The 26129-nt window shown below is 42.8% G+C and overlaps 1 protein-coding gene across 1 annotated transcript in view; it reads right to left on the reverse strand.

Annotated features, from left to right (window-relative positions):
* grm5b (glutamate receptor, metabotropic 5b) overlaps positions 1-26129 on the reverse strand; it is a 700030-nt gene that overhangs the window by 200017 nt on the left and 473884 nt on the right. The window contains exon 3 of the mRNA XM_041199276.1: positions 14572-14807. Within this exon, the coding sequence (XP_041055210.1) occupies positions 14572-14807 (236 nt within the window). The remainder of the gene's footprint in view (positions 1-14571; positions 14808-26129) is intronic.

Raw genomic sequence — 26129 nt, forward strand, 5'->3', positions numbered from 1 at the left:
CTCTGCTTCCTGTTAGCCAGCCACTCTTCTCTCCATGCCAGCATGTTACTCCCTATATCATGAGCTTTTATTTTCTGCAATAACCTTTAATGTGACACTTTATCAAGTGCCTTCTAGAGATCTAAGTACAGTACATCCACCAGTTCCCCTTTATCCACAGCACATGCTACTTCCTCAAAGAACTCCAATAAGTTGGGTAAATATGATTTTCCCTTCACAAAACCATGCTGACTCTGCCTGATTACCTTGAACTTATCCAAATGCCCTGCTATAGCTTCTTTAATAATAGTTCTAACATATTCCCTATGTTAAGCTAACTGGCCTGTAGTTTCCTGCTTTCTGTCTCTTCCCCACCGCTCACCGCCACCCACTTCTTGAATAATGGAGTTATATCTGTTGTCTTCCAATCTAATGGGGCCTTCCCGAATCTAGGGAGTTTTGGAAAATTAAAACCAATGCATCAACTATCGCACTAGACACTTCTTTTAAGGCCCTTGGATGAAGTCCATCAGGACCCGGGCTCTTGTCAGCCCACAGCTCCAACCATTTACTCAGTACCGCTTCTCTGGAGATTGTAATTTTTCTGAGATCCTCCCTCCCTTCCATTTCCTGATTTATAGCTGCATCTGGAATGTTACTTGTATCCTCTATAGTGAAGACTGATGCAAAATACTTGTTCAGTTCATCTGTCATTTCCTTATTTTTCATTAGCAATTCTCTAGAATCACTTTCTACAGGACCAACACTCACTTTGTTAATTTGTTTCTTTTTAAAAATATTTATAGAAACTCTTACTATCTGTTTTTATATTTCTGGCTAGCTTTCTCTTACACTTTGATCTTTCCCTCCTTATTAATTTTTTAATCATCCTTTGCTGTTCCTTATATTCTGTCCAATCTTCTGATTTTCCACCTATCTTTGCACAATTATATGCTTTTCCTTTAAGTTTTATACCATCTTTAACCTTTCTAGTTAACCACAGATGGTGAGTCCATCCCTTGGACTTTTTCTCATTCATTGGAATGGATCTATTCTGTGTATTCTGAAATATTCCCTTAAATGTTTGCCACGGCATCTCTACTGACCTATCCATTAACCTAATTTGCCTATTCAGTTTAGCCAGCTCTGCTTTCATGCCCTCATGATTGTCCTTATTTAAGTATAAAAACATAGTCTCGGACCCACTCCTCTCTCCCTCAAACTGAATGTAAATCATAATGGTAACCATTTGACATTCATTGCAGTGCTCTAGGCCTCATTCCTCTGTTTTCTGAGAGGAGTCAACAACAATGTTTTAAGTGGATATCCCTTGCCTTTGAGCAGTCAGCTGGTAACACTGTTTTAAGGTGTGACAAAACCCATGACGCTGGACTGCCACGTGACAGAAGCACCATGACGGCTACTCAAGAATGTTGCACAAACCTGCATGAAAATCTTAGCAGCTGCACATTGTTGAAATAGAAGCTCTTACAGTTGACAAACATTCCTGGGTGATCTGACAGTGTCGCATTGCCATTTGTGTGCAATCGGTTACTCCCAGAATGTCTTGGAAGCTATCCAGAGCCAGAAACTAAGTGACCACTCTTTCTGACTGGCATCATCATAGTTGAAGTTTTTATAATTGCCAATCCTAGCAAAGAAGGCTGTCTTATGCATTTCTGCTGACTGGAAGATCTTGCAAATTTCTTCAGCAGAGGACTAGGATGATCCAGTGGCAAAGGTGTTGAGGGCAATGATGATTGTTTTTCTGACAGTCACCGGTAAAGCATGGCCACCAGGCACAGTTGACAACATGTCTTATTGCAGCAGACGGCAAATGTTAGCCACCATCTGATGCAAAAACCCTTGACTTTCCTCTGATGCTGGTGTTCTTACATGTCAAGGAACCTAAATGTCTGCTTGTAGATAGTGTGTGCTGGGTGTGGCCTCCTGCATCTCTCTGCTGATCCCCTCTCTTGTGTGGAGCTACAAGTCTGTGAGCAACAGGCTGTTGCTGGTGCTGCTCCTGGTTATCTTGGCCCTCAACTGAGGCTCGATGCAACATAACGTAAGGACATCCATGCGGACCAGAAAGATCACAGTGGCAAAGTGTAGATCAGATATGCAGACCTCTAAAGTGTTGATGACACCTCCAAAGTAACCTCCAGGTACAAGTATTCTGAACAAACCCTTTCACATAGCAGGCTGGAAGTCAGCTGTGAGTACTGAGCACTTATTGGCATAATTCCTTGTCACGTCTTCAACCCCCTTATTGCCGCTGTGTTCTCACTTTGCTGTTGCAATTTCCAGGAAGCATGGAAAATCCATAAACTCCAAATTAAATTGCTAAACCTATGTCAATATTGTTCTAATTGAGCAAGTAATACATTGAGATTGTCATTTAGCCTCTCCGGAAGGGGGTTGCTTGCACACAGCTTTAACTCACAGGAAAGAGATGCAGAAGCAACCCTAGCAAAGGGTTCGAGCTGGCTTTACCCACCACCTACATGCGAACCTATGCATTCACCCACATCAAAATTCTTCCTCAATAAATCACATCTTACAAATTTACTCGAATCCTTTCAGAAAATAACTAAGCTGAATGAAGCTGTTCATGACAATCGCTTATGTGGAATTTTTGGAAATGTTTCATAAAGTTGCAAGTCTAAAACTTTTAAAGAAAGTTAAGGCTCATCACATTAATAGGAAATTAGCTAATTGGATTGAAAACTGGCTTGACAGTGGAAAACAAAATAATGATAAATTTTAAAAAAATGAGTAGCAATTTTCTGCTGTGACCTATTCTGGACAATGTAAACCTCTTAATACTCCTAAATTGTATTGAAGACAGCAAGGAAAATTGCAACCCACAAAAATTGGAGGGGTTGGGCCAGGGGTTGTAAAATTTTAATATCCTCAAATCCAAACCCAATCTGTGTTGTAACAGCCTTCTTTTGCGTTGTTTTTTTTTTATTCATTCACGGGATGTGGGCTTTGCTGGCTGGGTCAGCATTTATTGACCATCCATATTTGCCTTTGAGGAGGTGATGGTGAGCTATCCTCTTGAACCATTGCAGTCCATGTGTAGTAGGTACACCCACAGTTCTGTTAGGAAGGGAGTTTTGGGATTTTGACCCAATGACAGTGAAGGAATGGCGATATATTTCCAAGTCAGGATGGTGAGTGACTTGGAATGGAAGTTCCAGGTCGTGGTATTCTAGGTGGTGGTTTACAGGTCGTGGAGCAAGGGTATGGGGACAGGCAACCAAACCGAGTTAGTCATTTAAATATTTAAATGGAGATTTTATCTCCATTTTAAATTTAACCCAGCAGCTAGAAGGAGGTGAAGATTATATATGGAAGAGGCACCTGCTTCTCCAGCACTGCTTGTGGATAAGTGGAGCAGCAGTAATTTCTTCCAGCTCATCATGCAAATCTGTTTCCTCACCACAGCCAGAATTTTACCGCCCCATCACGGCAGGAACTGGGCCGTGACATGCAGTTCGTCATTCTAATCTTCGTTGACTTCAGCGGAACCATAAAATCCTGCTGGCGTAAAATTCCACCCCAAGATCAGACTCTTCCTGCAATCGGATGCCAATCTCTTCTCTGCCTCTCTGCCTCTCCTTCCTCAATCGTCGACCCTCCCCCCATGACCGGACATTAGAAATCCTCCCCACCAATATCACTCCCACCAATATTACTCCCACAACTACCCATGTCTGCCCTGAACTGTTTCCTATCTCCTGCAATCACCATCCCACCACCACCTCTAACCCTATAGGCTACTCTGCACCCATCCAACCCTACCCCTCACAATCTCTACCCTCTCAGCATAAACCTACCTGTTCCTTGGCTTTGGTCTCTACTAAAGTGATCTCCACATAAGGAGCCAAGCCTTTCAATCAGGCTAACTCCAGTTGGGGATACTGCTTATAAAAAAACGGACCCATGCCGTGGAGTCGAAGTGTTCAGGGCAATCAGAACTCCTCTGCTGTAACCCCTGCAACCCCTGTAATGGAGCATGTCTGACTTAACTTCTGCTTAAATTATTTGTAGGAAATTGGGCAGGTTCATTACAGACTTGTAATCCCCTCTAACCAATTTTTCTCTATATGCTCCTCAAAGGGGTTATTTAATGCCCATGGGTCATCGTCTGTAGAAAGTAATAAGCCAGCATTGAGTAATAAAAGTTATATTATGCTCAGATAAATCAAAGTTTTGTTCAATTCCAGTTTGGGCAAGCACAAACTATAGAATGCTCCCATAGGACAGCAATTGGACAACATCCACTATAGGGCAATTTATAAATTGAATTACTTTTTCTTGTTTTTTGCTCTAAAACAAAGTGTATTGTAATTGGCCCATTAAAATGAACATGCTGCAATGAGACAATTGGTATTTCTGCATCTTACGTTCACTATAGTTTTTGTAAATACCTTGGATAGCATGAAGACTATGCCAGTAATAGGGTTATCATTATTGATAATGATAATAAGTCTAATACTCCCAATTCTTTCACTGTTTTTTATGTTGATTATTTTCTTTAGACTAAATGTGTATATAGAAGTATCCTCCAAAGACTTATAAGGCTTGTTTCTGCATTGTTTTATATTTTTTGACATTCCTGGGCCAGGCATGAAGCTGAGTACTATCTAAACAAGGGCAGAGCTCCTTTTCCTTGCCTGTTCTTCTGGTGGGCAGTTATATTGTAGCAGAGATAAGCTTAGTTGTTAATAGTATCATCTCTGTAAATGTTAATAGAAAGAGATGTAATTTATATGACAATCCCTTGCCTTTGGTACTCTCCCCACTCCATTTGCATTGGTAGCTCCTTAACCAGAATTGATGAGAGGGGCAGGAAACAGGGTCTAACAGGAACCCACACTTGCCACCAGTGGGAAGAGTATTCTTTTTTTGTCACTATATGATGAACATAGATACATCAAGATAGCAAAACTGGATTGGGATCAAATATTAAAGTTTTGAATAGATTTATTGTGTAGCTAGGAATAAGCAATACATAGAATCATTTAATCAAAGGAACTGGAATTTGCAAGTCTAATCAAACCACTTTTTAACTGGATTAACAATAAAAGCTCTTTTTATCTTTCTAAATTTTCTGCAAGATCAAAATACAACTTCCATAAGAGAAATGCAAACATTCAATTACTTGAGGGAGTTCAACTACTTGAGGGAGTACGACATTGTCAGAAGTGCTGGATGTGAAATTGGACTAATTAAGATCATTTGTTTGGACACTACAGATAAAATCTTATGCTCTTAGGATCTGAGTGTGAATCAGGACTGTTTCAGGATCCTAACCCTGCTCTTGCTGTCAGGCTGCCTGTGTGGAACATTTGCCCGGATTAAGAGGCCACCTCCGGGTCCACTATCTAATTAAGGATGGCAGGTAGGTTCCTGAGGCTGCATGGCCAATCAGTGGATATCCAGCTTTGAAAGGTGGGTGCTGTTGCTGCAGGCTGTTAACTGTGAGGACAACTTCATCTTGAAGTGCTGCCTGAAGAGATATTTACCTTAATAAAATAAATGGTGGCCACAGCTGCCAGGTCCCCCTGTGGAAATGAAATGGCTTCACAGGGTGACTGGCAGCCATAGTTGCCCGATATCATTTTGCGCGATTTTGTGCCCGTTCGAGTATGGCCTGCCTGCCCAAGGGACGTAAAATTCTGGCCCTAATAATCTGAACTGCTGGGAGACCCTGCAAGCCACTTTGCACACTGTAACCCACAGCCATGGTGACAAGGGCAGTTAGGGATGGGCAATAAATGTTGGCCTAACCAACGAAGCCCACATCCATAAATGAATAAAAAAAAGGCATGAAGCCCACTGCAGCATCCATTAGGATGTAATGAAAATTGTGACATTGGCCATCAGATGGCACATTGTGGTTGGATCCAGAAGTGTATGCACAGGTTTACCACTACTTCAACACTGGAAAGGATGGGGCTCCAAGCTCTGCTAAAAGCCCTGTGCCAAGTTGGTGCCAGACTCCTCTATACTCCTTGATATTGATTGCAGGCTTTCTGGTGAGTCTGCCAATGCACTAAACATTTTGCTGTGCATAACCCACCATGTTCTTCCGTAATCTGCCACATTGAAATACTCATCTGAGTCCTCTGCAGCTATGTGCAATCTTGCCCTCCAATGACCTGTCCTATCCTTGCCTCCTACCGTGGCTGCAGGTCATTCATGCCTAGTTGCTCAACCATGCAGCTCCCGCCTCTAATCTTTTCTCTAGGATATGTACAGTGTTGGATGGAATCTTTCCCTCCCATCAGCAGCAGGAAGGGTGGCAGGCAAGGGCAAAAGATGTGGCGGGAGGACAAAAATCAGCTTCCCAATGTCGGGAAATTAGATGGGAATCTTCTTCACCTGATGGCGGGTTAATGGCGTGTTACCTTTCCTGTTGGTGAAAGTAGGAAATGCATTTTGCATCTCATGAATACTCGTTAAGTGGGCAACAGACCAGAATCCTGTATAATTATCAAATCTAATGCCTCGCCAATGGAAATATACGCTGTTCAGTTACCCAACTTGGCAAATGTGGCATGCCCCCAGCGAGGGAGACTTAGGGCAAAATTTTCCCCCCGTTGGGGGGGAGTGGGGAAAGTGCGGGAGCGAGCGCATGCGGGTGGGTTCCCGATTGGTGCCCCAGTCGAGGGTGCACCGTCATTTTACATGGGCGGGCCTTAAGCATGACATCCAACAGGAAGCGTTATGCGCTCCCTGTGCGGGCGCGGGGTGGGGGGAGGATTCCCTCAGCTGAAAGTGCGCTCTTTCACACATGCGCGCAAAATAGCGCACAGATCTCCCTGAGGCTAAATGCTGCCTCAGGGAGATCGGCACTGATTTTCAACTGTTAATAAAGGAGTTTAAAAATTTTCCCTGCCATGTCCCCTCGTGTGACACTGTCACATGAATTGGGACATGTCCATAACTTTTATTTAAACCTTTCATTAAAATTTAAATACCTCATGAAACCTCATCCCGCCAGTGGATGAGATTTCATGTTTTTTCACAAGCCCACCTGGGCTCCCAGCCTGCCCATTAACCTTAAGGTTGGACGGACAGGTCCATTAATGAGCTGAATTGGTTTTCTAATGGCCTTAATAGGCCGTTGACAGGTTGGGGGGCGCGCATCTGACCCGGCTGCACCCCTGCTGATCTGAAAATGGAAATGACACGGGGTGGCTTCAGGACTTCCACCCGATGTCACCCTGCATCATTTTATGCGTCGGTGAGTGGGCCCTGCCCCCACTCGCCAATTGGAAGATCCTGCCCTTATAGGACTTACCGGTCAGTCGATGCAGCTTGCACCATTGAGTGAGGACTGCAGAAGATGGTATGCAAGAGTGTGTGGGGCAGGGGAATGCTATTGAAGGCATGAGGGGAGGGGGGTTGAAGGCACAAGGGCAAGGGTGGGTGTTTGAGTGGGGAATGGGAGGAGTGTTTTATAGGGAGGGGTCAGTTGAGTCAATAGCGGAGTCCTGGGGGAAAACTGACAGTATTAATGGAACAAAGGGACTGTTACAGTGTGCAGGGGAAGTGGGATGTAGTAGGGTGGGATGTCTGGGTTTGTGTGTGGCGGGTGTAGTTCTCATCAGGAGGGTCATTGAGAGGGACAGGAATGGTGGCACAAATAACGGGAGTGGGCAGGATCAGGGTGGGCATGAGCTCATCGGGGAGGGAAGGTATGTCCAGATTAAAGGTCATAGGGTGATGGGGGGAAGTTCAAGGGTTACGGGGGGGTGGTGTGAAGGTGACATTGGGGGAGTCAATGGTGATGGTGGGGCATTGGTGGGTGACAATGGCAGGGTAAAAGTGGTGGAAAAGTCAGCAAACCATCATGAGAGAGGCAGCTCAGCAGCAAGACAACAGATGTCCAATCATGTCCAACTGCAAAACATCGCGGTGGGAGGTGGGTCTTCTTAGGTGGGTTGATCTGAAGGTCAGCACAAGTAGAAAACTAAAGGGAAACCTTAATCATATGGAGACTGCCTGAGAGCTTTGAGCTTTTGAAATCCTCACTGTATGGTGAAGGCCACACGGCAGCAGGTCTGGCCCATAAGACCATAAGACATAGGAGCAGAAATTAGGCCATTTGGCCCATCGAGTCTGCTCCACCACTCAATCATGGCTGATAAATTTCTCAACCCCATTCTCCCGCCTTCTCCTCGTAACCTTTGATCCCCTTACCAATCAAGAACCTATCTATCTCAGTCTTAAATACACTCAATGACCTGGCCTCCACAGCCTTCTGTGGCAATGAATTCCATAGATTCACCACTCTCTGGCTAAAGAAGTTTCTCCTCATCTCTGTTCTAAAAGGCCTTGCTTTACTCTGAGGCTGTGTCCTCGGGTCCTAGTCTCTCCTACTAATGGAAACATCTTCCCCATGTCCACTCTATCCAGGCCTTTCAGTATTCTGTAAGTTTCAATCAGATCCCCCCTCATCCTTCTAAACTCCATCGAGTATAGACCCAGAGTCCTCAAACATTCCTCATATGTTAAGCCTTTCATTCCTGGAATCATTCTCGTGAACCTCCTCTGGACCCTCTCCAAGGCCAGAACATCCTTCCTGAGATACGGGGCCCAAAACTGCTCACAATATTCTAAATGTGGTCTGACCAGAGCCTTATAAAGCCTCAGCAGCACATCTCTGCTTTTATATTTTAGTCCTTTCGAAATAAATGCCAACATTGGATTTGCCTTCCTAACTACCGACTCAACCTGCAAGTTAATCTTAAGAGAATCCTGGACTTGGACTCCCAAGTCCATTTGCACTCCAGATTTCTGAATTCTCTCCCCATTTAGAAAATAGTCTATGTCTCTATTTTTCCTACCAAAGTGCATGACCTCACACTTCCCCACGTTGTATTCCATCTGCCACTTCTTTGCCCTTTCTCCTAACCTGTCCAAATTCTTTTGCAGCCTCCCCACCTCCTCAATACTACCTGTCCCATCACCTATCTTTGTATCATCTGCAAACTTAGCCAGGATGCCCTCAGTTCCTTCATCTAGATCATTAATGTATAAAGTGAAAAGTTGTGGTCCCAACACTGACCCCTGCGGAACTCCACTCCCAAAGGGTTCTCTTGACAATGAGATCCCAGCAAGTTGTAGAGCTTCCATTCATTCAGAGCCATTAGCCATTAGCTCCAGGGGCAAAGAGTGGGAGAGAGGTGCTTGCCTACAATGGGCGTGCAGGTGAATGGTAGCCAATGACTGCAAATCTCCATCCTCTCGGGGAATGAACCTGCCTGACAAGGACTCATGTGGTTACTCTTTCTATTATGATAAGGCAAAGGTCTCTCCATAGACCTTCAAGACCAGCGGAACAGTGTGAGAGGGAGGCTTCTTGCACATGGCTCTCATCACCCTTGTCAAAGAGCAATGTCTCCATGTGCAGGCATGAAATAGGGGGTGAAACACCCATCCTTGGTCCCCTAGGATGTCCTTCACCTGGAACAGGTGGAGTGCATGCAACTATTAAAGCACCTAGCAGCAAGAAGGAATCCAGGAGACTTCCAAACAGTGCAAATGAACATATATTTACAAGTGTCAGAACTATATACAATGATTATACACCTGTGCTACCACTGTACGTTCAAAACTTCTTAATTTTCCTTACTTTACTACTATGCCTAGGTGCATCCCCAACATGCACAGCAGAGGTGGAGGTAGACTGCTGACTGCAATGCCCTGTTGTCTGAGATGACTTTAGTGGGTGTCATCTGGAGGGCTGAGGCCTTGAATGCCCCAGCCTGCTAAGGGTCTCCTGCTGTGGGGCAGATGCACCCTCACTGACCTGACCAGCTGGAGCTGATGGGGTCACACGCAGAGAGGGTTTGGAGTGGCTAGACGCCCTTGATGTGTCCTGGGTGGATGGCTCTGGGGTGTCCTGCTGATGATCCTCCTCCCTTTGGGTGCCTGAGGGCCCCACCCTGACTCCTTGAGGAGAAGGGGCACCTGGACAAAGGTTGAGGTGCCCCATTCACCTCTCATCTAGCCACTGCTGGAATGCAGTCATGACTAGAGTGATGATGTGTCGGTCCAAGCGCATACCTGGCAGAAACTGCTTGATCTGGATCTCCATGGCATAAACCACCTTTACCATGGAGACTTCCATGTGCTCCTATGCTAGAACTATGACATCAGAGAGCATGCGCATGGACTCATCCACCTCACATGCCGTTCTGTTGAGGGCCTCTGATACTTCTGACTGATGTTCCCGTGCGTCTCGCTGAATCTCCAGCATATTTTCTATGGTGGCTTCCAGAGGCTCGTCATCGGACTTGGACTTAGCAGGTACCTGTTCTCCGGCAGTCCTCCGAGTGCCAGAGACCTGGACTGTCACTACGTCTGCCTGCTGTGGACATATGTATGTGAAGAGACCACCAGAGTGTGACCCCGAGCCTAAGCTAGATCTATGACCCACCAAAGTGTGTGTCTCTGGGCTGGTGGAGGGTGCAGGTGAACACTCTGATGGCTCTATTGGTATGAAGTCATCATTATCTTCCTCCAAGGTGGCCTGGGGACTGGGGCTGTCTTCTGAAGGGGAAGTTGTCCTCTCCCTCTTCCTGCTGACACCTGGAATAGAGAAAGGAGAGAATGAGTGACCTCCTAGGCTGGCTGAGAGATTGCAGGCATCAAACACCTGCATGCCACCTCACTGGATTCTTGGGAAAGGCCGAACTCGCCCTTGGCACAGTCATGGTATCTATCTCCACCCCCCCACTGGCCAGCTATGCAACCTGCTGCTCGAATGCAGTGAGGGTTTGCAGCTGGCATCCCACCTCCCATCTTCTCTCTCTCTCTCTCTCCTTCCTGTTGTGGGCTGTCTTCTCCTGCATAAAGACAGGTGGATGGATTGTCAGCAAGTTTGATGAAAGAGTAGGTTGTAGGCTGCTAATTCTAAGACTAACTGACCTCCTGCCTCCCCAAAGCCTGACCACCATGTGCAAGGAACAAGTCAGGAGTGTGATGGACTACTCTTCAGTGCCGCATGAGTGTAGCTCCAGAAATACTTAACAAACAAAACAGTATCCAGGGCAAAGCAGCCCATTTGAGTGGCAACCCATCCACCACCTTCAATATTCAGCCTCTCCACCACCAACACAGAATGGCAGCAGTGTGTACCATGTACAAGATGCATTGCAACAATTCAACAAGGCTCTTTTGATATCGCCTTCCAAACCAGTGAACTCTACCAGCTAAATGGACAAGGGCAGCAGGTGCATGGGAACAGCAGCACCTGCAAGTTGCCCTCCACTCCAAACCCTATGGTTGTCCCTTCACTGTGACTGGGTCAAAATACTGCAGTTGCCTCCCTAACAACACAGCACACGGACTGCAGCGGTTCATAAAGGCAGCACTCCCCCACCTTCTCGAGGCATTTAGGTAAGGGCAACAAAAATGCTGGCCTTGACAGTGATATCCTATGACAGAATCACAAAATGAGTGGTGATGTGAGTTTGGAGTGAGTAGAAGGTTCACTTACCCTAGCGGCGTGGAATAGATCATTGACTTGTTCCCTGCACTGCAGGGCATTTCTTCTATGAACCGCACAAGCACTGACCACCCTGGCGACCTCTTCCCTAGCTGTGGTGGTCAGTCAGGAGGGCATGCTGTTGTCATCCCTTTCCTTGATGGCCTAGAAGAAATGCTCCAGGAAGGCATCACCAAACCATAGGGCCGGAGGTTGCTGCCTTTTGCTGCACATCTTCCTGCAAAGGTCCTGGTGCCATTGATTGGCTTTCCGGGTGTCTTTTAAATATGGTGCCCGGACATGATGGTGGGGCGGCCAACTCCCTGCCCGTCCGCCATGAGACTTGACGTGAACTGTGCGCATGCATAAATAATGAGGCAGGGAGCGCACAATTGCATGTAATAGCACACCCCGTTCAACAGCGGGAGACATTCCGACTTCCCACTCCCACCACTCCCATTCTCTACTTGGTGCTCCTCCATTGCCTGGCCAGGCTGCACATCTTGGGTATCTGAAAGTGAAAAAGCGTAAGAATGTGTTGTGGGGATGGGGTGGTAAGTAAATGGTGCATGCTTACACCTTCTGCAGCTTGTACGTCAGGATAAAGTGTGGGAGGAGGGGTGAGCAGGATCTGAGAACTACTTTTAGATATGAGGATACGGTCAACTTCAATAGATTCAGCCTCACCATTGGCCATGGTCTCAGCAACGACGATCCCAATACTGGCCATCACTGTCTCCCCCATGGGAATTGGTTCATGTGGAAACATCTGCCCCTGTCATTTAACCCTTCCTGTCTCTGGCTGTGCACCTTGTCAGCAAGAGTATGGAAAATGTGTCAGTGGATGATGTGCTTGTTATGGTTGAATAGCTGACACTGCTGCAAGCTGTGAGATGTAGGTGTAGGGCTTGCAGCAGTGTGAAATGTGTGAGAGTATGATAAAGCATATGAATATTAGATATGATTCCCAATTGATTGATTCCTCCCAGCACTTTTGCAGCAAAATACAACTTCGCATTAAGAGGTACAAGTTAGCTTTAAGCAATGCAGGCTAGTTGCAAGTGCTGCTAGAAACTTTTATTTTTGCCCCCCTGCTGATATCATAAAATTATAGAATGGTGATAGCACAGAAGGAGGGCATTTGACCCGTTGTGTCCCTGCTGGCTTTCTGTAAGAGCTTCTCATCTTGTTCCATTCCCTTGCCTTTTCCTTAGCCTGTGATATTTTTTTTTTCAGTTCTTGACATCTGCAGCCAATGAACAGTGCGGTTAGTACGGGCTTCAAGCAAAAGGCACTATAATGCACTGGTCACAGGAAGCTGACATTTCATATCAACAAGTAAGGGGTAATGACGCATCACAATCCCTGTGCCCATATTCAGCGGTTATCATTAACTCTCACTGTCTTCCAGATGTGATGTTTAAACTGCAGGCCTATCTGTCCTGTCAGGTGGATGCAAAAGATTTCCAGGTAGTTTCTGAAGGAAAAATAAGTTGGTTTTCCTGGTGTCCTGACCACCAATGACAACCAATGACATCTAAAACAGATTAATTGGTTATTCATCTCATTGATGTTTTTAGGATCCTGCTGTTTGCAAATTACCTGCAATGTTTGCCTCCTTAATAATAACAGTTGCACTTCTAGAATAATTAATTGGCTGTAATATATTTTGAGACATCCTGAGGACCTGACAGGTGCTACATAATTGCAAGTTTTTATTCTCCTCTTCATTCTGACCAAAATTAAGTTGCATTCACACAACAGGTTAAGCGTATTAGAGATTCAGCTTCCCACCAACATTTCAATTACAATACAAATGCATCCTAAATACTTGATCCAAACTCCATTCATTCTTCCTTTGCATAGTCATTGCAGAATCAGAAGGAAAGTGAAGCAAAGCTGATTTCTGATCGAATGCTCCTGACAAAGAGCGGTGCTCATAGGACGCATTGGTCAGAACACTATGAACATTAATTTTCTGTTTATTTAAATTAATGGGGAAATTTCAGGAAATTGGCTGTATTTATTACCTAAACACACTGATCTCAAAAAGATTCTGTGCCCCGGCTGTCCATTTCCAAAGGGACAAATTGGAAAGAAATGAAGAAAAGCGTGCATGTATCCAGCACCTTAATTTTTCTCAGAATTGCCAAATGCTTCCTATTCAATGGATTAAAATAAATAAATTATCATTGCTCCTCCATTCAGATTGTGGAAAAGAAATTTAGTATACTCATGCTCAAACAAACTTATTGTAGTGCACACATTCTACATTCTAAGATTTTGAAAAGGGATTGATTTTAAAGCCCTCCCTCTGCTGGAAATAGAGTGGTGGTAACCCAAAAATGGTAGGGAATAATGTACCATCTTTTCCTGTTGTTGTTATGTCCAGGATACTCTTTGACAAAGTGTCCCACTAGATGGCCAGAGCACTGACCAATGTCAGGCAATAAGCTCTTTTAATATGCAAATTACGTAGGACCCTTTTGGAATTTTAGGGCACAGCTTGCACAGTATCAGCTAACAGTTCAGTTGAAGGGGAGCCCAACAGGTTAAGTTTTAATTTATTTTTGGGACTAGGAAGAAGAGATGTGCTCCTCTGGACCCCAGAAACCTGGGTTGCTGTCACTCTGGCTCCACCCCTCCTGTCTATGCTGAGTGTACTCACCACCCTCACATAAACCTACCCAGAGACTGAACAAGTCACTCAATATTGTGGCAACTCATACTAGCAATTTGCCTTCAAGGTGCACATTTTCCTCCTGTACTCCACTGGCTCAAGCTAATGAATCTAGTCCGCAAAGTGGATTGTCAGCCAACAGGCTGAGGAGAAGTTACTCCAGGATTTTAAAATATCTTTCCCTTTTTAAACTAATAAGTTAAAGTATCAAATGAAACTAACTAACCAAAGCACAGCTGAAGAGATTATTTATGGGACGTATAAGAGATATATTTAATGAATATTCATTTTTTTATTTCGAGAACTATTCAGTCATAAAATGCATGAAGCCCAACCTGTTGGGATTACACCCAAGTTAGTGAAGAGTGATGTACAGCTTAGCAGATCAGCTGCTCCTTACCATCACAGGTCCTGTTATATTCAGGATTTTCCTGCTGTTGATTTTCCAGTCTGCACTGAAATCTGTGTTGCCAGAACTCTGGGAACCAGGGATTACTGAAGTGGGACTCTGGCCGCAGCTCAAGGTAGTAATCATCAAACCACGTCACATCAGGAGATTGGAGTTTGATTGTTATGCCTCCAGTGGCTTCTCGCTGGTAGCCATCTGTCACATCATACCTATCTGCCCAGCCATCACTGTAATGCACAAGAGATAAGTCAGTGTTAAAAGTTCATTAAAATGTGCATTCATTGGAGCTGCAATAATCAAAACGTATCCTTTATTTACAAATACATAGCAGACAGGCCTTTGATATTCAGTATTAATTACATAGATTTATATAAAAAGTACAGTAGTGAAACAGGCCATTCAGCCCAACTGGTCCATGTCAGTGTTTACATCTCATACTATCCTCTTCCATTCCATCAGTGTAAACTTTCTTTTCATGTGTTTGTCTAAATTCCCTTAAATGAATCTATGCTATTCGCTACAACTACTCCAAGAAGCAGTGAGGTTTATTCTAACCATTCTCTGCGTATGGAAGTTTTTCCTGAATTCCCTCTTTGGTGAGAGAGGATCTTATATTTATGGCTCCTAGCTCTGGTACCCCCACAAATGGAAACCCTTTCTCTATATCTCCACTATAAACCCATTCATGATCTTAAAGATCTTTATCAGGTCACCCCTCAGCTGTTAAAACAAAAGCAAAATTATGTTGATACTGGAAACCTGAAATTAAAACAGAAAGTACTGGAAATACTCAGCAGGTCTAGCAGCATTTGTGAGAGAGAGACAATGCGTTAACGTAGCGAGTCGAATATCACTTTTTCAAAACTGTTATTTCCAGCACTTTCTATTTTTGTTTCCCCTCAGCCTGTTTAACTTACACTTTAGTTAAATTTACTAGGTTAAAAACCTAGTAAAGTCAATTAGAATTGTAGCAGAAAAAGAAAAACCATGAGTGATGGATATCTGAATTCATATCAGGAAATGCTGGATATGCACAGCAGACCATTTGGAATCACTTATGATGAAGGGTCTATTTGAACGTAACTTCATCCTTCAGATGCTGACTAAGCTGCTGTACATTTCCAACATGTTCATTATTCTTTCAACTGAAATATTCTTGCCTGCAATCAGGTTGCTTAAAATGAAAGCACATTTAAATTAAAATGTAGAAAGTTAATGGCCACAGCTTTTTGAGAAAAAAAATCCTTGCAACACAAAAAGATGATTTCAAACTTCAAACATATTTTTCTCAGATAATGAACTGATTAGAAGCTGGGAAGTAAAGCACATCTATTGTTCAGTGGGTGAATGCATCCTGTGGCACGACACACAGCCATACTCATTGGGTTAAATCCCTTGTCTGTGCTGAAATAACCGATCCTAGCTGTAGTCCTAGCTCTGACCCTCATTCTCTTTCGGCGTTGGAGGCGGTTCAGAGGAGGCTTACTGGATTGATATCTGGAATGATGAGGATAGGTTAGGCAGGCTTGTTTTCAGTGGGGTTTAGAAGAGTGAGGGGTGACTTGATTGAAGTATATAAGATCCTGAATGGTCTTGACAAGGTGGTGTGGAAAGGATGTTTCCTCTTGTGGGCGAGTCCAGAACTAAGAGGCATTGTTTTAAAGTTAGGCGTAGGACAGAGATGAGAATTTTTTTTCTCTCAGAGGTTGTGAGACTTTGCAATTCTCTGCCTCAGAAAGTGATAGAGGCAGGGTCATTAAATATTTTTAAGTCAGAAGTAGATAGATTCTTGTTAGGCAAGGGGAAGATTATCGAGGATAGATGGGAATGTAGAATTTGAAACAAAAATGGATCAGCCATTTTGATCATATGTTCGTATCAGCCTATGCCATTTGTGGGTATAACTCTTAGCGCATTTGTGGCAGAGAAAGGGAAATTAGCCAGAATTCTCACTCTTGATTGTTAGGAGAGGGCAGGGTCAAACTCTCAACTGTGATCACCCCATCACCCAAAATTGAATAGGCTCCCAACATTTGTTATCTGTCTTACACATGCAGCCCAATATTATTTATTCTGCTTATCTCTCCATGAAGTGGCAAGGGACATTTTCCTATATAAAAGGATCTATATAAATGCAAGCTGATTTTGTTTTAGTGGGAAGGTAGGTTACAAGGGAGCATGGGTTGGAGAAGCAGCCCTAGCTCTGACCCCCCCACTTTCTTCAAGCATACTTTTCCTGCTAGTGGTAGAGAATTACACAATATCCAATATAAATACTAGTCATTTAGACAAGGTATTATTGTACTGCTAGCACTTATGGGACTAGGCCCCAAAATGACTTTGTGCTTCATGAAGGGATAGGGAGAAAAGTGAATAACAAATAGAATAACCTATTTTATGCATTGGCAGTGTGATCTGTAATCCTTCCCCTAACGGTATTATGCTGTTTTTACAAATAAAATATGAAATGTCAAAATCTCAATGAATGTTTGATAGTGTTAAAATGAGCATCAGGTTCAAAAAATTGACAATAAATAGCTGATGATAAATGCCTCTTGAATAATAAGTGAATATGTCATTAGACTGTGTCCTGCTAATGACACAACAAGGCCTATGTTTTAGACAAGGTCATAATTGGTAGCTTGGTAATAATTGCTGCTGACATTTTCTGTCATCACCACTGATTCAAAAAATGTGAGAAATTTACAAAGGCAGGTAATCCAATCAATTAACCTCAATTTTCTTGTTCATGCTATGATGCTACCATGGGCACTGTCAAGAAAATAGGTCTGCCTGGTGGATAGCAGGGTAGCAGGCAACACTACTGTACAGCTCAACTGCAATTATATCAGCCAAAGGAAAGTCCAACTGACAAAATACTGGGTGCACATGTCAATCTGTATATTGATATATGTACATTTTTTTTAAACTTTTCCATGTTGCAGACAATGTATTGTAATTCACTCCTGTGAATATCCATTCCTAGCTTCCAATAGACAGCCAAATTATAGAGGTAGAAATTTGCCTACAGCCATATCAGAAAACTGGTATTATTGTATTGGCTGCTGTTATATGCCCCACCTGACATTCGTTTTAATTGATTTCAATAGGAAACCAATGCAATAACTCCAGTTTGACGCAAATACTCAATGTAGTTTTCTACCTCATGGAATTTTACAGCAGAGAAGGAGGCCATTTGACCCATCACAACTTGCTGACCTTCTGAACAAACTATCCACTCTGTCCCAGCCCTGTGTCTTTTTCCCAGAAGCTTTTCATTTTTTACAAATATTTGTTCACTTCTTAAAAATTATGAATTCTGTTTGCACCAATGTTTTTGGTCAGGCATTCTATGCCAATACAGTCCAATAAGTCTCTTACGTCTCGAATCTCTTAAAATCTCCCTTAGTTGTTTTAATTTTTTTTTAATTGATGTGTTCTGGTTATTGACTCACTAACTACTGAAGTGGGCCTGAATTATACAAGGCTCTGGATTCCCTGCACCCTTAGCTAAAATGTCAGGGGTAGGGGGGGCACCAAGGGCAACACTGGCTGGCCAATTGGCTGTTAATAGACTGGAGGTGGGACCACCATCCTTCAGGATCAGGAAGTGCTGTCTCAGAAAGTTGCTGCCCAATCAGAAGCTGGCAGCTTTCCAGTATTTTGTTTGTGTAGTGCTGAATAATTTAGGTATGGCTCGGGGTTTCAACAGGTGCCAAACTTACAGGCCCCAGCGAGGCGGTGAGGCGGGTGGGGAGCTGAGGTTTGAGAGGCCATTGGGGAAAGGAAGCCTTGGGGGAGTAAGACCTTGGGGTGCGGGGTCCTCTGATGGGCCCAGGGGGCCAGTTAAGAAGGGGCTCTTCGCCCCCCCCTCCAACCAGTGTAGGAAAACCTGCTGGGTTCAGCACTGAGCATGGGCCTCTCCCACCACCTGTTAAATTGTGGTAGTGGGATGAGGCCCTTAAGTGGGCAGTAATTGCCTGCTTATGGGCCTCAATTTGCCAACTGGTGGGCGGGCTGCCCAAACCCACCCCAGCCTATGGTATAATTGCAGCGGTGACAGAGGAAGGTGGGTGGGCGGTGGGCAAGCAGCCTGCTGGATTTAACAAACCTCCCCTCTCACTGTCTTCAAGCCCATTGACCCAGGAACATTAAACCCAGCCCATAGTTTTTCATCTACTAAATTTATAAAACTTCTTGAACTTGATTACCTTTTGTTTTGTCCTTCGGTTGTTTGCCAGAGGCAAAGTGCTGACCATACCCAACCCAGCCGTGCTTGCAAACTCAAAACACAGTGTCCAACATTAGTTGTGATTCTGCAACTGGACAACATTTGCTAAACAATCATGATTGTACTAAGAATTAAACTGAAAACCAATTTAGGATTATCAATTGGGCCTGCAGCATGGTACACTTATGCATGCTAGAAACCACATATATTCACACACACAGCCCCTGTCCTTTGCAGATAAAGAAGAGCAGGTACATACATTGCACCTTTTTCAACTAAACAAAAGCTTAGGGGACAGCCATTCCCTGTTTCATTCCCTCGTTCATTCACCAGGGCAATGCCTTGACCAATCAGAGTTGACCTGACTGGTTTGAATTTAAACAAAGGCTTGGCAGTTAACTGTCAGTTGTCAGTTAGTGATGCATTCTGCATGGCAATACCAAGCAGAGTCCACTTGTCAACCAATCAGCACTCGTTTCTCATGCAGTATAAACTGTTGTTCCCTTTACAATTTGGTATTCTTGTGAAGCTTTGACACCATGAATCTTTTTCAGCAGTACATTATTTTTCCTTTTCTGCTCTGATAAAAAGGGCCTGAGAAGAGAATGTTAATTCCCTAGAGTATGTAGGGTGGTGGTGTGTTATAGATCACTCAGGGAGTCCAAGTTGCTAAGGTAACATGCACTTTTACATGCATGTTCTAGTCTGGAACTGTGGATAGTGATGGTAGAGGTTCCAACATTCTTCCCATCATATGGCTGACCAGGAATCCCTCCCACTTTTACCACCTGCCATTGGCATGTGTTGGTAAGATTTGCAGGTTGATAATCAACCTGTTTGGTCACATTATGAACATACCTCCCTTGGCCATTGGATGCTGGGGTGGCACTCAAACCCAAAGCTTTTGGCTCAGAGGCAGGGACACAATGCACTGTGTCACAAGGTCTCCTTGTGATTAGAGGGAGGGTTGAAAGTTCAAAAATCTGAAACCAACATTTCTGGGCCTCACCAGTCTCTGCTATCTCCTCAATTTCCAGTAGATTTACTTCCACTTCTCTTACTGGTCCTCTTTTTCCCTGCCTGTTTTCACACTTCTTGTGTTTATAAAATCCTTTATATTTCTGTCTATGTTACCTGCTAATTTTTCTTCATATCCCTTTGATCTTTTCTACTTCCCCTTTTATAATTTAGATTGGCTCTTTCATTTTCTTTTGCATTATTAACCCTAGATTTGTCACATGACTCTTCAAAATAAAGAAACTTTTTTTTGCTGCATTCCCATTCTGGCATTTGCTTAGCACAAGTAGGAGAGAAAGGTTTGCCATGATTCTCCAGATCCTAGCCATGTCCCTGTTGTTGTATACCTTTAATGGGCGTATCTAAAACTTCTGTGCATCACCAGACAGGTGTGAGAATGTATTCATGTAATCATCAGGCAGAAGATCGGAGCAGTCCTATCATTGCCATGTTTAAACAGAAAGAACATGTCCAAACATTGTGCCTTTTTCAATTAAACAAAAGATTAGGGGACAGACATTCCTTGGTTCATTCCCCATGATAATGCCTTGATCAATCAAAGTTGACCTGCCTAGTTTGAATTTAAACAAAGCTTGGTATTTCCTGCTCCCTGGTGCATCTTCCATGGCAATGTTTCTACCAATCAGAGTCCACTTGCCAACAAATCAGAAGTCTCTTCTCATGCAGTATAAATTGTTGTTACCTTTGAGATTTGGTATTCTTGTGAATTTGTCCTGACGACGCAAGTTCAGAAACTTCGACAGCATGTCTCTTTTCCAGCAATACTCAAGTTCTGTGCTACCAAATGACTTTTTGAATATCATAACCATTGTTTCTACTAGCACCAGCATTTCTGTAGCTAGGGCATTTTTAATCACCATTTTTATTTCTTGGCTTACTAGGCCAAGTGACAACATTTTCTGTTTTCACCCACCAATAATATAATAAACCCAGTTGTACTTGAATGCCCATCTGGAAGATTGGCATGGGAAGCATCACTAAAAAATAACTTCCTATCTTTTGGGCACCCATGGCTGGAAACCTGATTGCGCATTTCTCCGAATTTAATTTCTTTAATGTTTTATTTTCCCTCCAAACTTCCTCAACAGCAACATGTTTCATCACTGTATTAACTTCCAATACATCACAGCATCCACGCTTGTCTGATTGCATAGCCAGTTTAACTGTCCAAACAAGCTTCTTAACTGTTCTGTTTCTTCTTTGGATGCAAGATCATTTTTCTGTGAGGACCTGACCTGATTAATTGGGATACAATTAACACTTTTGAGGTACGATTGTTTATTCAAGGTTACTCCTGACCTTATCTGCTTAATGCCTACCTTATATATTTAAAGGCCCTAAAGCCTGATTTCCAAACTTAATTTCCCCTTTTATCTTATCAATAGTAAATTGCTCAAATTCCACAGAATATCCCCATAGAAAATCATCAACATGCATCATAAAGATGCCTGTGAGTTTCTCTTTGTGTTATCAGTAGAATATTTCTGGTCTGCTTTAAGCTGAATGCAACCTACTTTTGCAAGGCAGACCTAACTGAGAAATACATACCCTCAACGCATCATTTAATCCATAAATACATTTGTTTAATCTCCCCAGCTTCCCTTCTACATCATTTGCTTCTTTAGGTGGTTTCAAAAACACTTCTCTTTGAAATTTTTCATCCAGCAAAAATGTGGCTTTTATATCAATCGACTTATGTTCCCAAGAATGTGTGCCTAAGAGAGCTAAGAGAATCCTCCAAGATCATTTTTCCTGCCATGGGGAATCCATTCTAACATCTTAATCACCAAGTCTCTCTTTGAAACCCCAAGACACTAGTCTTGCTTTAGCCTTATATGTCCCATCAGGAAGTACTTTTTCTGTATATATCACTTGTGTGCTAAGGCCTGTATGATAAGGCCAACTGTCCCCTATGTAGTACTTCAGGGTAAAAACCGAATTCCTTCCAACTACCCAACTCTTATTGTTTCACATCTCTTATCAATTTATCTTCTAGTTTGTTTGTAGCCACCAAAAATCCACAATTATAAGGACTTTTATTTCTAGTGGCATTCCTAGATTGTTCTATAGTCCTTGCTCTAGTCAAATTACAGCCTCTACCTGCCCTCCTATCTCTTTCTGGACTCCTGCCACCTGGCCTCTTCCTCCCATGATCAGTTGTTCTATTGCAAGTATGTGATCATATCCAAGGGCCACAATCGCACTTCAAGATCCACTAAGGGAACTTATGCTGTGTTTTCTAGCTTTCCACAGTTTCACCACATTTTGCCAGACCATAGATCTTACCTCTCATCCATTACCTAGAACATTTAGCAAATATTTGAATTTTCATGTAGCTTTCCCTTCTCACTATACAATGGTCGCATTCCTTCAATCAATGGACCATTCTGGTAAGTCTGTTACCATTATACCAACTTACGGCAGATGTCCTTTGGGTAAAATAGCTTTAATCCTGTGCATCTTTATGACTTTGCCCATCATATTCCAGCCCTTTATTACTGTATTCTGCTTCTCATAACTGTCGAAAATATGAGCATGTGAGGTGCATGGTGCCTCATCACCTTCTCCTACTTGCTTAGATTCTGCAAGTTTGTAATCAGCCACGTTGGAGCTGGTTCCAGAGGCCAGAGTGGATATTTCTGAAATGATCATGATGTAAACACTTAAATTTGGTGTTTTCAGTGTGACTTTGTTTATAATCATTATAACTTTACCAAGCAGAAGGGAAGAGAGAAAGCAATTCTATTTTCAAATGAAAAAGGTAAATACAGTCGTTGGGATGTTTAGTGCAGTAATAAAGAGGGAACTGGTCAAACTCATGTCTTAGTAAAATTAAAAGACAGAACAAAAGAATCATATTAATTACTGGCTATCACTGCCATTTTTGCTGGAGTTAGTTCTGAGCCAATGGGCCAGAAATTCAGGGGTCTTTCCAATCATCTGTTGTAACTTCAGCAGAAATGCAAGAAAATGCATAAATATTTGTGGTATTTCCTTGGGATTTCCACCAATCGTCCATTAAAGTTACAGTGAACAGTCAAAAAAATGCCAAAGAACTTCCAAGTGAGTGTGCTTAGGTTTAAACCTGGTGACTTGGATTCCCAGTCTGCTGCCCTGAACCACCAAAATCATGACCCTAGGTCAGGGATCATTAGGAATTCAGAGTGAGCTCCAGTGGAATCCTTACCAGCAAGTGAGAGTCTATCACCGCTGCAAGGGCAGAATATACTGTTAGTGCTATTGCTAGACTATGTTTGCAACATCATGATAAAGGCATGGAAGAGCCTCAGACTACTTCTAAGCTTTTATTGAAGCTGCAGTTGATACTGAGTCCTTCAACAAGTGAGAAGCTGTCGTGAAATGGAGGGAAATAATGTACCACCAAGCCCTATCTCTCCTTCCAAGGACTTGGGGGTTTTCCTGCCTCTACTGCAGGATCTACCAGTAGACATGTCCTGGTGGTTCAGGAGAACAAAAAGGAAGGGGAGTTGAGACTGGAAGAAACGGCTCTGAGCCAGGCTTCCACCTCTCCGCTAGTACAGCATTTGCATGCAGAGAGTGGGGAAGGCATTTCCATCAGTGGTCCTGACAGAAATGAAGGGATGGTATTAAAGGCAAAGGAACAAGGTAGTGCTAGTCCTTGCTACCAAATTTCCAGGACTGTTTTTGCCATTACCCCATTTGTTTTGGATAGGAATAGCAAATGAAAATAATTTTTATGCTAACTGTGTTGAAATCCATAACAAGCGAGGAGAGAGATTAGGGATAAAATCCTTTCACAGAGGGGTGTTAGACTATGAAATTCTTGTCACAGGGAGCTGAGAATGAGACCATTGCAACTTTAAAAGGGAAAATATGTACACATTTGAAGCAAAGGAAGATACAGGGCTATAGAGTGAGTGCAGAGCAGTGGGATTAGTTTTGGATTGCTCTAACAAAGAGCCAGTGTAGACAGAGTGGGACAAATAGTCTCCTTCTGTTCTGTTAGCCACTTTGGTTCTACTATTCATATTAGGAGACTGAGCCTAATTATATGTCTTTGAGACCTGTAACAAGAGATCTTATAGCATGCAAACCAGAAGGTTTAAACAATCAATATTAATGGAAGTGTCTAATAAATTCCTGTTAATGTTACAAAATCATCTTTTGTCAGATTTGGCTGCAAATTGACTGTTCAAGTCTTAATTATATGTAAAAAAATTGGAGGTTTTTTTTGTTCTGTTGTACATTGTTTCCACATATTGTTAGACTCCCTACATTTTGGTTGAAGAATATAATGTGAAATCACGAGTTTTCCCAGGCTTTTGCTTAGGCTGTTATTAAATTGTTCACTTAGAGGTGAATGAGAACAATTTGGTTTATTGGAGCCTATGATTTCTTTTCTTTCCTCCTGAGGAATTGCCCATCAACTCTACATGATTTTTATTCTCTGAGATCAAATCCGTACGCTGTTGAGATCCACTGCTCACATTGGGAAGCTCTGTAAAATGAAATTGTAATGGAGAGCAGCAGGAAGGACTGTCAAGGAAGTTACAATGGAGGACAAAACTGAAATAGGCCACAAAGGTGACAGATACATGCAGAGAAGAGCTTTTCTGGGTAAAAGATAATGAGCAACCTGAAGAAAGTAATTGCCAACCAGTAGGCTTAGGAGATGGGTCATGTAGAGTAGCTGTGAAACCTTGTACCAGCAGTGACACAGGAGGCCCATAGACCATTGCATATACATTATTGGTGAATGTGTGTTACAAAGAATGATATAGTCATATTCTGAGAAGGATACATCCCATTTTCACCAAAATTAATCACCTAGAAATCGGGCCATGTAGGCCCAGTTTTCAAGCTCAATGGGATTGAAAGTTTGCTTTCATGGGCGGGTGTCTGCAGCCTATTTTTCCCTGGGTGCTTATTCAGTGCTAGGGTGTATTATTTGACATTCCTTATTATAAAATAATAGCCAAATCTCATATATTTGCTCTTACCATAAATGTAAAAGAATATGTATTGTGGCTATTTACTGAGTGACAGGTGAGTTATAGAATTTGCATCAATATAAACTGCATTGTCTGACTCAGGAACTGAAGTTGACTAAATTGAATTCAGGCTTGTCATATGGGACCACCTCAAGAAAGTAATTACTTCTTCAGCTTCACAACAGCTTCTCTACAACAGCAAACTTTGCAGATTATTGTTGGGCCACTTGGGAACGTTTTAAAATGTTTAAATAATGGCAAAGAGCCAACTTCCTTGTCAGGATTTTATGCTAACATTAAAAATGTATCTGATGTTTACATGTTGGTGAGTGGAGCTTTGTACAAATATGCAAAACTGACTGGCCAGAAAATGAATCATAGCAATCATTAAAGGCAGGAATGTCAACGCCACATCATTTCAGGTAGGAACTGGTCTCAAAACTGTGCCTATGATGTAGCAGCACTGAGATGATCAGTCTGAAATCTTTTCTGTCCAGTGCTCCTATGGTCCCCCAACTCCATTTAACAATGAGTTTTGCAAATATACAAAGCAGGTCAATTAAATGAATGCCAGAAATTCCAGTTTGAACTAGAAATGCATTACCTGTAATTAACAGAGATTAGATAACACAGTGCATTATAATAATTCTGTGTCTAAAATTGAAAATGGTTGATGAGAGGAAAGCAGCTCCCAAGAAGGGAGCCAAAAATGCTTTAAAGAAACTGTCAGCAAAGGGCGGAAAGAAAGTTGCAAAGGTCGAGGCAGGAGAGATACTCCATCTACATCTACAAAGTGATGAAGCAGGTTCACCCCGACACAGGCACCTTCTCCAAGGCCATGAGCATCATGAATTCATTTGTGAATGATATTTTCAAGCGCATCATGGGTAAGGCTTCCCACCTGGCCCATTACAACAAGTGCAGCACCATCATCTCTTGGGAGATCAAGACCGCTGTACGCCTGCTGCTGCCTGGGGAACTGACCGATCACATCGTGTCGGAAGGGATAAAAGTGGTGACCAAGTACATCAGCTCCAAGTAAAACTCCGTAATGGACTGAAAAACATATTCATTAAGTAGCATCATCCAGTCAGTGAGTATAAGCAATGTTTTCTCAGAACAAAGCCATTTAATTTTCCACTAAGTACTGCAGACACATCTTATCTCAGATCAAAATAATTTTCAATATAATTGCAAAATAACCCTGCTGAATACTTTAACAGACCTCCAACAGACTTAGTCACCTGTGGGATATAACCATCATCATTATAAAGCTAAAATTTGCAATTTTAAAATCAATTTGGGCT

The sequence above is a fragment of the Carcharodon carcharias genome, chromosome 11, assembly GCF_017639515.1.
Source record: "Carcharodon carcharias isolate sCarCar2 chromosome 11, sCarCar2.pri, whole genome shotgun sequence".
NCBI classification, from domain to species: domain Eukaryota; kingdom Metazoa; phylum Chordata; class Chondrichthyes; order Lamniformes; family Lamnidae; genus Carcharodon; species Carcharodon carcharias.